General features: G+C 42.4%; 1 protein-coding gene across 9 annotated transcripts in view; it reads left to right on the top strand.

Annotated features, from left to right (window-relative positions):
* Positions 1-12045, top strand: part of WASHC1 (WASH complex subunit 1) — a 37985-nt gene that overhangs the window by 16905 nt on the left and 9035 nt on the right. For 6 of the 9 annotated variants that reach the window (XM_021535084.3, XM_021535085.4, XM_085569505.1 and 3 more), the window contains 2 exons: positions 9931-10042; positions 10731-10877. In XM_021535084.3, the coding sequence (XP_021390759.1) occupies positions 9931-10042; positions 10731-10877 (259 nt within the window). Of the gene's footprint in view, positions 1-6582; positions 6766-9930; positions 10043-10730; positions 10878-12045 lie in introns of all 9 variants that reach the window. The other 3 variants (XM_085569510.1, XM_085569508.1, XM_085569509.1) reach the window with 1 other exon arrangement.

The raw sequence follows: 12045 nt of genomic DNA, 5'->3' as shown, positions 1-12045 counted from the left end.
GTAAACACAACTGACAGCTGAGACAGAGCAGTGCTTTTGGAGACAGGAGACCTATTTGTAGGCGATAATGAAGAAGTTTCTGGTGTTCTTCCATCTGCATCTTCCAGAACCTAAATTACCTACCTAGGCTTTCTCTTTAACATACTATACCATCCAAATTCTTTAATTCAGGCTCCAGAAACTTTCATCCCCTCCTCTAAATCTGCCAGACAAACATTTTGTTGAAGGAATTCACCATGCTGTGCCATTAATAATTTTTATCCCCTACTCTCTCTGGCCCAGCATGGTGAATTGGATTCCTTTCTTAATTTATACAAGAATATGATCCTTATTCTGGATTAATGTGCATTATAAAACGAGATATTTGCATTTTAATTTACTTCTAGGACTCTTGTTTTAGATTGACCAGCAAAGCTGAATCTGAAAACATGCTTGATGGGCCTAAGAGGCATAACAAGACATTCCTTTTAGAAGAGGAAGGAAAGCTGTTGCATTTCTGCTCTGTGTGAGTGCAGTAGGAATAGCCTCTGGGTTATCTGTGACATATATAGAACATTTCAATATATATATAACATTCCAGTAAAACTCAGTACCAAAAAGCAAGGAAGATCACGGTCTCCACAGTGCAGTTCTCTCTGTTGTTTTGTCTCTCTGTTGTTTCTTAGTTTGGTTTTGCTTTAACGATACTTTTTGAGAGTGACATCCTGGATTTTGCTAATTCTGGGGTGAATTCAGACTCCGAGTGATTTTTTTTTTTTCTTTTGAGGAAGGGAGGGTGAGAAGCTCACAACTGAGCACCAGGACATATCATCGAAGGTGACTTTTAAGATTTGAGTGTGACTGCAATTGATTGTAGGAAAATGGAGAAGTAATACTAAACTGTTTCTGAAGGGTAAATATTATTAAATTACAAACTTCGTTTGCAAAAAATATATATGTGAAGAAATCTTTCCTTTAAGAGAGGGAGGTGTGTTTGGAAAGAAGATCTGTTAAGAGAAGTTCGCTTTGAAAGCAAAGGTGAGAAAGGGAAAAGCTAAGTTAGCAAGGAGGTTTTGTAACTGGAAGGGCTGGTAACTGTTTCTGAGGAAGACTCTTATGTAGTTGGACTTGTTTTAATTGTAGCAAAATTTTGGGTGCATCTTGGGAAGCTGCACTAGTTCTCGTGGGATGCTGAAGAGGGTCGTTGCTGAGCAGAAGTTGTGAGTGCAAGGAAGTAGAAGAATTTTCACTGAGATGTAAGCTGTTGAAAAGTACAGGGATCACTGCAACAAACATGATAAACAGAAACATCGTATTGAGTGCAAAACAGAATAATGATCCGGATACTCCAAGTCATGCTTCAAAGGTCAGTTTGGTCGTTTACCGAGTATCTGATTACAACTTCAACAGGTCAGCAAAGTGAGGGAAGACCACAGAGGCAGGCCCTTACTATGTGATCAAAGTCAGAAAGGAAGTAAGAGTTCTGAGAAGACATGAAATGTAGTTGTCTTTAAACAGATATTTCATGGTAGCAAGTCCTTTTTCTTGGTTGGGCTTTCCTTCTCCGGAATATTCAAGTCCAATTGTGCAAGACAGCAGTTTTTATACAGTAAGCACTAGATTGTAAAGGATAGCATTTAGATATGTTTTATTGAAAACTGAAGGGTTCAACGTGTGACCTGCAAGTAAAATTTAATGTGATTGCCATCAGCTACTTGGAAGTGGAGAAAATGTCAAGTCAATGCAAAAACCATTACTTGTAAGCACGTGTCTTAAATGTGTGTAAAGTCTACGTTTTGGATCACAAGAAGGAAGTGGTGGTGGTGAGAGAATTGTCAGTGTTTTGTGTTGGTTCTTGCTGGCCGTAGTTTATTCTGGTGAGCAACAGTGGGATGGATTTGGCAATGGCGAGACATTGAAAATGGTAGATGAACTTGCACAGGTGGCCTTAAACTCAGTAAAATAGAAAATTAAGCAGCTACTGAAAGGTATGTGGCAAGTCCTGTGAATTAATGCAAAATTGTTCAAGTTAGTGAATAATGGACTGAAAATCTGATCTGCTGAGACTGTACTGTGAATTTGCCTAGATTTTCTTTGTTCCAGGGAACAAATGATTCCACTCTTGGTTTCACAAGCAGCCAAGACTTAATTAACACTTGGAAATTGCTTGGAGATCTTTGGGTCAAAAGCTATGAAGTTCTGAGGATATTTGATTAAATGCAAAGAAAAGCAGTGCTTTTCTTGGAGAATGATGAGAATGTGAACTGCTATCACCAGGAATCACTTTCTGCTCTGGAGGCAGGTGTGTTTTGCTCAGCATTCTTATTCTTGATGACAATGGCTTGTTTTGATGAGATCAACAGACTAAGAGCAATGTTTGTTCTGTGTACTGTCATAGTATGAAAAACCTCCATCCCAATAAAGGAGTGGGAGCTCAGCTTTCCTGATATTTTCAGCCTCACATCAGGGCAAGTCCTTTAAAGATGATCACTTCATTGTGTTTTGTTACACATGTATAAGTGAGTATTACTTACCTTGGTCAAGAAAACCGATTTAAAACCATTTGGAAGGTATGAGAGAAAGCTGGGAATAAAGATAAACTTCCTGATTGCCTGGCCAGGGGGGAGGAAGGCTCTGAAAATGTAATCCTCCCATGTGATCATGGTGATATATCTTCGGTTAAGTGAGGCACAGCCTAAAAGGGCTGGGGTGGCTGCTTGCCAGTGCTTTTCTCCTGCTGTTGCTGCCTGTGGGTGAAGCTCAGAAGAACAGTATTTCTGGCTGGTGGCTTATGAATTTCTCTTGTAGCCCCACCTGAGAGAAGGCACAAATCAGGCACTTCAGTCCAGGCTAATCTACCTCGTCTAACTATTGCTGGTAGGGAAACTGGAGCATAATGTCAAAAAAGAGTGAGCTGTGTAACAGAAATATGGTCTGTGTAGAATCAGACATGGTACCCTCAATGATCCAGAGGAATTACAGATCTTTGTAAAGGCATTAGTTCTCCCTATCCCAGATATAGTTCACAACAGGGTCACATGGGCATTTCTCCACTGCTTATGTTTCCTGTGACTCTGTAGTGATAAACATTTTCTTTTCAATGGGAACAGGGAGGAAGATCTTCGGCTAGCCTGAGAATGGAGCTTCGATGGGAGAATGAGAAGCCTAATCTTTGTGTACACACAGTTGATTAATTTAAGGTTACGAGGTGCCAAAACACCTTCTCAAGCTATCTGCCAAGTAAGATCTATTACTTCAAGCAACGTGGAAACAAAATTTATTTTTGACAGTCTTGTAAAATTCTGTCCAAACAGGATTAGTCCTCCTTCGACAAATGATTTTAAAAAGAACGACAAAACTGAAAACAATTAAGGCTATTACTACAAAACATTAAGCTTCAGTGAGTAAATACTTAAGAAATTTTTTCAAGGATGAGTGGAAACTCCAAAGATAACAAACTATACTTCACTAGTAACTTTTACTGGTTACAGTACCAGTATCAGTTACTACAACTCCTCTCCTCTGAGGAAGGGCTGAGATAGTTGGGGTTGTTCAGCCTGGAGAAGAGTTGACTTGAAGAAGACTTCATTGCAGCCTGTCAGTACCTAAGGGGCTTGTAAGAAGGATGAGGACAAACTTCGTAGCCTGTTGTGATAGGACAAGGAGTACTGGTGTTTAAATTAAGAGGGTAGGTTCAGACTAAATATAATGAAAACATGTTCTGTGATGAGACTGGCAAAACACCAGAACAGGTTGCTCAGTGTATTCAAGGCCAGGTTGGCCTAGGCTCTGACTGAATTGATCATCTGATGATGTCTCTGCTCGCTGCAGGACTTGGACTAGCTGGCTTTTAAGGGTCACTTCCAAGACACACTATTCTATGATTCTGTACTGACTATCATCAGCTGCCTAAAATATCTCAAGACTCTGCTTTGGGAAGCAATTCCGCTATCAGTGAAAGAACTCAAAAGGTCACCTGTGAAACTCCATCAGTATTGGTAAAGAACCATTTTTTCCATGGCTTCTTTTAGAAGTAATGGAGTTCTTAAAGTCATCTTTCCCAAAATTTGTCACTGTGATGGTAGAATCTATGTTGTATATGTATATTAACACTGTTAATGAAGAAGTAGATTGATCAAAATTAGCCTGTATAGTTTAATGATCTAATGCTGTACTTTATTTGCAAACACAGACTTTCTGCGTAGTATACACTGACTTTCTATTTAGTATATATTTCTTCTAAAAAAGCAAAAGCACATCTGCTTTCAGACCAGTCAGTGGTATGAGACAAGTAAAAAGCTTGGAAGGTTAAAGAGGAACTTGTTTGTGACCTTTTCCTATGAAGAAAAAAAGAGAAACTACTTTTCTGGAGAGGAGAGCATGCTGCAGGGGAAGAGGGTAAAGGGTGCTGTGATGGTAGGTCAAACTTCTAATTTTCCAGTTTTTACATGAACTTAATTCACAATGGTGGGAATGCCTTCTGAAATGAGAGATTAAAAATCAAAATGAAATTGTGAGAACATGACCTGTGGAGAGTGATATATGCTGGATCCTGCGGAGGATAACCTGGCAACCTTGATCACTCTCAAATCTGCAAGACCATTCAGCATCACAGGAACAGGGCAATATGCAAATGATGAAACACCTGCAAATCAGGCTTGAGGAGCAATCAGAGTGAGATAAACATTAATTAGTATAATACCCAAACCCTTAATGGAGGAAGGAACGTTGATTACACAGCCTCACTTGGGACTTCTTTCTGTCAGAGAGGGTGTATGATGACAGTTTCTGATTACACTTACTCAGATAAGAAGTAAGACTTTAAAAAATGCTTAAATATGGAGAGAGAAGAGCAGAAAGCAAACAAGTTGATCTTTCAATGAGTGGTTGAATGTGTTTGGCTCTTCATAAGAGTATGTATTTTTACTTTTTGCCTTTCAAACTTTTGAGGTGAATTGGCTTTGTGAGCTGATTTTGAATGCTTCTCTGGATCACTGTAAACCATAAGTCTTAGCAGACTTTCCTTTGCTCTCCCTGTCTGGATCCTGAGAGGTTGCCAGCTGCAGGGGCAGAAGCACTGAGTCAGAGTTGGGAGTGGTCTTCTCACAGTGTTCATTTTGACACTTTCTTTCCTTGTTACCCTGCTCTAGTACCAGCTGCTTGGAGTGTCTGAGAATAAAATTAAATACAACCATAAACTCAATCCCTTCTTAGTCATGCCTCCTGCAAAAAAGGAGAAATTTAATAAAAGCATATGTCATTTAGCCAAAAAAAAAAAAAAAAGGGTAGCTTGACTTTTAGGCAAGAAGCCAAGGTTTTATAGAATATATTTACTATATGTACCCTGAAGTTTAGAACAGCAATGCCAAGCATCCCCCTGCTATCTCTAAGGCTTGGAGCCTGGGCTGGGAGGTGACGAGAAGCCTGATTTTCTGTGATGTGTACAGTCCTCATTTAAGGAAAAAGTAATTTAATACTTCGTTTGCCTTATCCTCCTGTGCAACTTCATTTCTCATTCTGCTCTGTAATGTTCTTTCTCCTTGGTTGATCGCTTACTTTTATACTTCAGACATGAAAATGAAGTTCTTTGGTATTCTAGAGAGGTTTGCTCCAGCCTCTGGTGCCTAACCTTTCTTGTTCACCTTGGTGTGCAGCTTGCCTATCCTCTCTCCCATTTCAGAAGTTTTGTCATCCCTGTCACTTTTGGGTGACATGGACATTCAACATAGAGAGCAAAGGGTCTCTGGCTGCTGTGGTGCTTCCTTACAGCTGAATTCTGTCTTTCTCAGACACTGGTCTTGGAATCTGTCGGCCTATCTTTAAACCTTCACTGATTTTAAACATTTTTTCTGTTGCTGTCTGATCCTTAGCAAATATAGATGGTAAAAATCACAATTGTTTTGGTTGGCACTGTGAAGTGCTTGGAGACTCGTACAAATGTGGCATTATTGCCAGTGCTGACAGTACCGTCAGGCAGTGTCCAGTATCCTGATGCCAGATTCCTAATGCCTCAAATCTTTTTCCTTTGGGAGTAAGGAAACAGTGAATTTTCCATCATGAACAGACACAGCAGAGGAAGTCTTTCAGTAGCCACCTGAATCTGAGATTTATCAGAGGAGTTACAACAGAGTAAGAGGAAGTGATCTGCTCTGAGGTTGCAGATGGGACAGAGGATAGGAGGCCAGCAAGAGAGGCCCGCAAGAGGTTCCCAAGAACTGGGAGGAAGTATTCCTGGAACTTGCTGAGGGTGTTGGAGAAAATTGCCTGTAAAATGGAGAGTGGCTTAAATGCAGCAGAATGAGGACTTTAGGACAAAGGAGAAACACAAGCTAAGCTGGGGGAGAAGTGCAGAGGGCTTGAGGGCAAAAATATTTTAGAGGGACAAGAGAAAGTGAAAGCTTGAATCAAAGCAGCTGAAAGGTTGGCTTTAATATCTGCTTAGATCAAAAAATAAAAGTTTGTATGGATTAAGAGATAATCCACTGGATAGATTTAATCTGCCATGGGTATTGCTTCCCAAAAGAAAAGCACTGGGAGGGGAAGGTTGATTTGGCTCAGTGCCTAGTATTTGAAGGTAAGTGATGTATTCTCCTTTTTTCACAGACTCCCTCGCCTTTCACTTGTCCTGAATGAAGCACATCCTGCTGAAAAGGAGGGGCTGTCAGTGTAGCCTCCTGTTCCTTTGCAATTCCAATGTCATATTGAATTTAACTAAAGGCGTTTCTCAAGCAGAAAAGAGCACCAAGAGCAAAATAACACAGCAATGACTAAGAAAACAGGCATGGGGTAGGTTCAGATGCTCGTGGTGGTTTTGTCTGCCTGAGCAATTGGTTCTGAGAGGCCATATTGGGCCATTTTATTAACACTTCATCCCTCTTGTCCTAATCGTCCTTGTCTTCCCTTTAATGGAAGTTAGGGTCTGAATGCCACCTTTCCTCCAGCACTGCCCCTGAAATCCTTGGCTGTATCCCTCCATCCCTTCCTTCCTGTTTCCTTTCTGTACAGAAACTGATTAAGTCCTTTGAGTAAGTTCAGCTTCCACAGCAGTAGAAATAGTTGATCAAACATGAGGAGGTTTTTCTCCATGGATTTTTTCTGTTAAGATATATAGTGTATTATCTCTTCTAACACATGCAGCTGTATCTTGAACTGTTCGTGCTAACAGTCATGCACTTCTAGGAGCCTGTACACGTGATGGAATTTGGATTGGTCGGATTGAGGGGGTTTAATTTTTATTTCAAAGTTATCTTGTTCAGCAACAAATATATTCATTCTGTTGATTGATATGTATTCCTTCTGTGTTGTGGGCCTGCATCTGTACCATCTCAGGTGAAGGATTTTTGCAGATCTCATAAGGTCAGCGTGATTCGGCCTGTTAAATCCTTAAGCAGGAGATAACAGGAGAATGTACAGAGTGCCTCTGAGAAGATCCATCATGGTTTGAAACACCTGAGCTGGCACTGGGCAACTTCCCCAGCTTGTGCTGGGAGCAGGCTGTCTGCCTGATAGAGTCTTCTTTCATTGATGATATTTGGTGGGCAGTGGGGTTGAATGTCTCCCCTCTTTTTTTTTTCTTTTTCTCTGACAGGGAAGGGAGGGGAAGAGGCTGGTACCTGGTGAAGCACTGGGGATAATGTGGAGCAGGAAAGGGAGTGAAGGAGGTGTTTGCCTCACTAGGCCCACTCACATTCATGAAGTGAAAGTTACGAGAACATTTACTGGTTTCCAGGCCTGAGCTTGCATAACTATTTGCTTAGCACTTCCTTCTGGGAGAGAAACGTGTGCCTGGTCAGATCCTGAAAATTGTGTCTGGAAGTCAGCAGGTACTGGCTAAAAGGCAATTGATACCTTGCTTTTATTTGGAGTTTCAGGTAAGCTTTGTGGAGTTCTCCTAGGAGAGAGGTCTACTCTCAGGTGAGAGAGAAAATTGCATCATTGATTTGAGGAAGAGCAGCAAAGCAGAAATAAATTACAAGGTTTTTTGAGCTTTGAAGGAAGTAAAAATAGTTAGATGCCCCTAGAGAGCAGTACTGGAAATAGTGTCAATCAATACAATTATGAAACCTCTAGAAGAGAGGTGAACTGTGAGGTGGGAAAATTTGCTGGTGAGAGCAGTTAGGAAGGATTTAGGTCCTTCAGAGGCATCTCACGCTTGAACAAAACAAGGCAATGGGACAGCCCTATGACACATGAAATTTGCTGCTGACAGGTGCTAGGAAATGCACACTGAAAGGAACAACAGAAACTACTCTGAGAACCTATGAAGTGTAAAAGTGATAAGAACTTACTCCACTGAGGCAAAGGGAGGGAGTCGGAAGGAAATCATGAACAGATTTGTACTCAGTGTTGGTATAAAATACAAGCTGTTAGACTGTGTTTAAAATAAAATGGGGTAATAGAGAATAGTTCTGAGAGAGAATCTCATGAGGTTCAATTTTGCTCATCTCCCACTTCAAGTGAATAAGGTAGGAACAGGTTGTGTGCTATCATGCCATATGCATAAGGAAGAATTTCTTTATGCCTCCAGGAAGAGGAGAGCATGGCTATAAACAAACAGAAATACTTGAAGTTTAGAGAAAGTGAGGTTTTCTTCAGAATGGTACAAGGAGAATAGGCTGCTTGTTCTTGCTGTTTTTCACTATCTGCACTGAGAGGGCGCTTTATATTTCTATACTATAATAGAGAATGTGCTGCCCAAAGTGAAAATACTGGAAAAGATGGATTTGGTACAGTTTGAAATTGGGAATTGTGGATCACTGCTGATCTCAGATTCATTACTAAGGGGAATTAGACAGAGCAGAAAAAGATCATGAGAGCTTTCTCCTCAAAAGCAAAGAGAGACTCTCAGTGAAATTTAAAGGCAATACTTGAGACTGCATTTTTCCAGCATAGGATGATCCAGTGTAACTGGAGTGAAAGTTCAGAAGATTTTTCAGCTTTTGACCTTGTAGGTGGGGAGAATCTGCTGGTTATGCATGGGGAAGGAGGCCTCTTTGAGAAGGTGACATCATTAGCTGTAGCTGATGCCTGCTCCCAGCAGCTCTCCTAATCTCTGGCTGGACCTGTGGTGTTCCAGCACCATGGCAGCCACTCTGCATGGCATGGAGGCATTTTCAGACATGCCCCTGGCTGCCAGGTGGGAAAGAAATATGTCCACAATGTGAATGCAGAGGTATTTAGCCAATGACTGCTCTCCAGTGCTGCCATGGAGTGCTTTTCATCTCAGTCCCAAAGCATTCTGATACCATAGTGGTATGGTTTATCTGCAGCTGGCAGCTTTAGCACCACACAGCCCCTTGCTCACTCTACGCCCTGCAGGGTGGGGGAAGGAGAACTAAAAGGGTAAAAGTGAGAAAATTAATGGGTTGAGATAAAAACATTGAAATATAATAATAATAATAATGTAATGTAAAGGAAAATAACAAAAAAGAGAGAGAAATACAACACAAGAAAGACAAGTGATGGAAATAAAAACAATTCCTCACCACCAACTCACTGAGGCTGGTCCAGTCCACGAGCAGTGTATCCCAGCCAACTTTCTCCCTAGTTTATATGCATGATGCCATATGGCCTGGAACATCTCTTGGGTCAGTTGGGATCAGGTGTCTTGGCTATGTCCCCTCCCAGCTCCATGTGGTGGGGGGGGAGGCAGAAAAGGCCTTGACTCTGTCTAAGCTCTGCTGAGCAATAATTAAATCATCCCTGTGTTATCAACACTGTGTTGACAGTTTTCCATCTTTCTGTGCCTCAAACAGCCACAGGAGCATCATGCTGTGAGTCATGGATTAATCCTACTTCATGTTGGAGTACCTAAAGCTCTCAATAGGATGCAACCAGCACCGTTTTTCACTGTGAAACAACTTGCTCCCCTGAGATTCACATCCTTCTCCGAGGGGCTGGGAACTGGCTGTTTTGAAAAGAACTAGCTTAAGAAGTGTTCTTACCTCCTAGGATCTCTCATCGGGTGGAGGCCAGCCGGGCACAGCTCCAGGCAATTGGGGAGAGAGTCACACTTGCCCAGGCAAAGATTGAGAAGATAAAGGGCAGCAAGAAGGCTATTAAGGTAGTGACTTCAGTGAAGGCTGCATGGCTTCTTTTCTTCCTTATTTCTTAACTCCTGATGTAAGCTCTGGAGAAGAAAAGGTACTCAACTGCTACAGCTGCTGCCCACTCACCTCTCCATGCCTTACTGCTGAGCAGGATTCCTGACTTGGCCAATGGATGAATTTTAGACCCATGAGCCACACAGCTCCAGGCTTTGTGTAGCCTTTATATGTTTCTGTCTCAGCTGTTTCCTGAGAAAGAGAAAAGGCATGTGCTGAGCTAAACTTAACTAACACCTTCACTTCAGGCTCAGAGACACTTATTTGAATGAAAACTGCTTTCCGAGAGACTCCCTTTAGTGCATCTTAATCCCATTGAGCCATGTAAAACTGGTGAAAATCCTTCTTTCCCCATTCTTGCTCCATTTTATATGGTATTTCCAACTCCTTTCTTCCCAGTGGAAGCCTTTTTGCTAGTGATCTCCTAGTCCTTTTAGAGAGAGAGAAAAGCTCTGGCAATTCCAGTTTCAGAAGTGGCAGCCCATGCATATTTGGGTCTGTGCACATAGCCCTTAGGAGCCTGTTGACTCCAAGGCTGTCCATTCCCACTGGCAGCAGAGGTTGCATGTTTACTTCTCTCCATGTGTTTCTACATCATAGGCTTGCCTAGTTGTTGGGATTTTTTAGTCCCTCCTTGTTTCTCCATAGGTATTTTCCAGTGCCAAGTATCCAGCCCCTGAACGGCTGCAGGAGTACAGTTCAATTTTTGCCGGTGCAGAAGACCCAGCTAAGCAGAAATGGCCAAGACACAAGATTCAGAGCAAACACCAAATGCTGGATGAAAAAACTCTGCAGGTAAGGAGGATAACAGACCTTGGGAAGGACAAGCAAAGAGAACCTAGAGGTTGTTCATCTCTTTGATAAAGTGGGTCAGGGCTTTGGGACATAGGCTAGGAGTAGAACATATTTTCATTTGGCCTGTTAGTGGGGAGGGTGTGAGGTCAGACTGGGAAGCTTATGGAGATGCCAGTTGGAGAGGGCCGTGTCGGTACAAGAGCTTGTCTGGGTGGCTTCAATTGCCAAGTCCCTTGAGCAGTTCAATTTCCTGAAATGCTGCTGTTTCCTGCAGCAGTGTTGGTGAGTGCTGCTGTCTGTTCTTAAGGGTTTGACTGTGCATAGTGAGGCAGCTGGGTTCAAGCTCATAGTTGTTTCAGAAATAGTTTCTGAGGGCTCTCTTATAACATGAGGTGAGAAGAGGAGGGTAAGAAGGCTTGTGAGTGTGTCAGGAGAAAAAGGAGTCATTAATTAAAGCATTTTTCTGCCCCAGAAAATAGTTGCACTTGGACATTGTCCCTGGGTTGGAAGGACAGGAGGAAGAGTTGCCGTGCTTAAAGTTTAAAAGTTGCTGTGTATGTGCTGTGTCAGGAGTAGCAGATGTGCTGTTCCTAGCAGGTTAAGGATCAATTTGACAACTTCCCTGCTCTCCACCCCTAAAGAGACTTCCTTCCTCACCCTTGTGTGACTTGGCCAAAAATAAAGCTGCCACTGAATAATTTATCATGCTCAACTTCCCTGAGTGTTAATGGAGTTGAGACTTCACACAGAGAGGTAGTTATGAATATTTCAGGCAGGCCAGGGAAGCAGGATTGCTGGCCAAATGGAGAGCTGACAAACTTGAGCAGGGTTCCTGCTTCCTTCCAGTCCTGGCAATTGTACAGGCAGAGCTGCATGGGACGTGCTGATGTCTGGCAGGGAGGCCAGTGAGTGCTACTGCCTAGCTGGTGGCTTCATCCCATTGGAGTGCAGGGGGAGCAGAGGTAGGCAGGGAGCAGACAGGGAGATGGCTTCCCACCCTGAAGGGCTGGTGCCGAAGTACGGCCCCTTGCACAGGGAAGGGATTGAGAACATCAGCTGTTAAAAAGCAGTATCCCACAAAGGCCTGTTCATCTGGCCTGCTGGCTCCAGTAGGCTCCATGTGCCATTTGCCACAGCCATTTGCCTGGGATCCTATCTCTTCTAGTCC

The sequence above is a fragment of the Lonchura striata genome, chromosome 1A (assembly GCF_050655825.1).
Source record: "Lonchura striata isolate lonStrDom1 chromosome 1A, ASM5065582v1, whole genome shotgun sequence".
NCBI lineage: Eukaryota > Metazoa > Chordata > Aves > Passeriformes > Estrildidae > Lonchura > Lonchura striata.
This window is presented reverse-complemented; position numbering and strand designations above follow the sequence as displayed.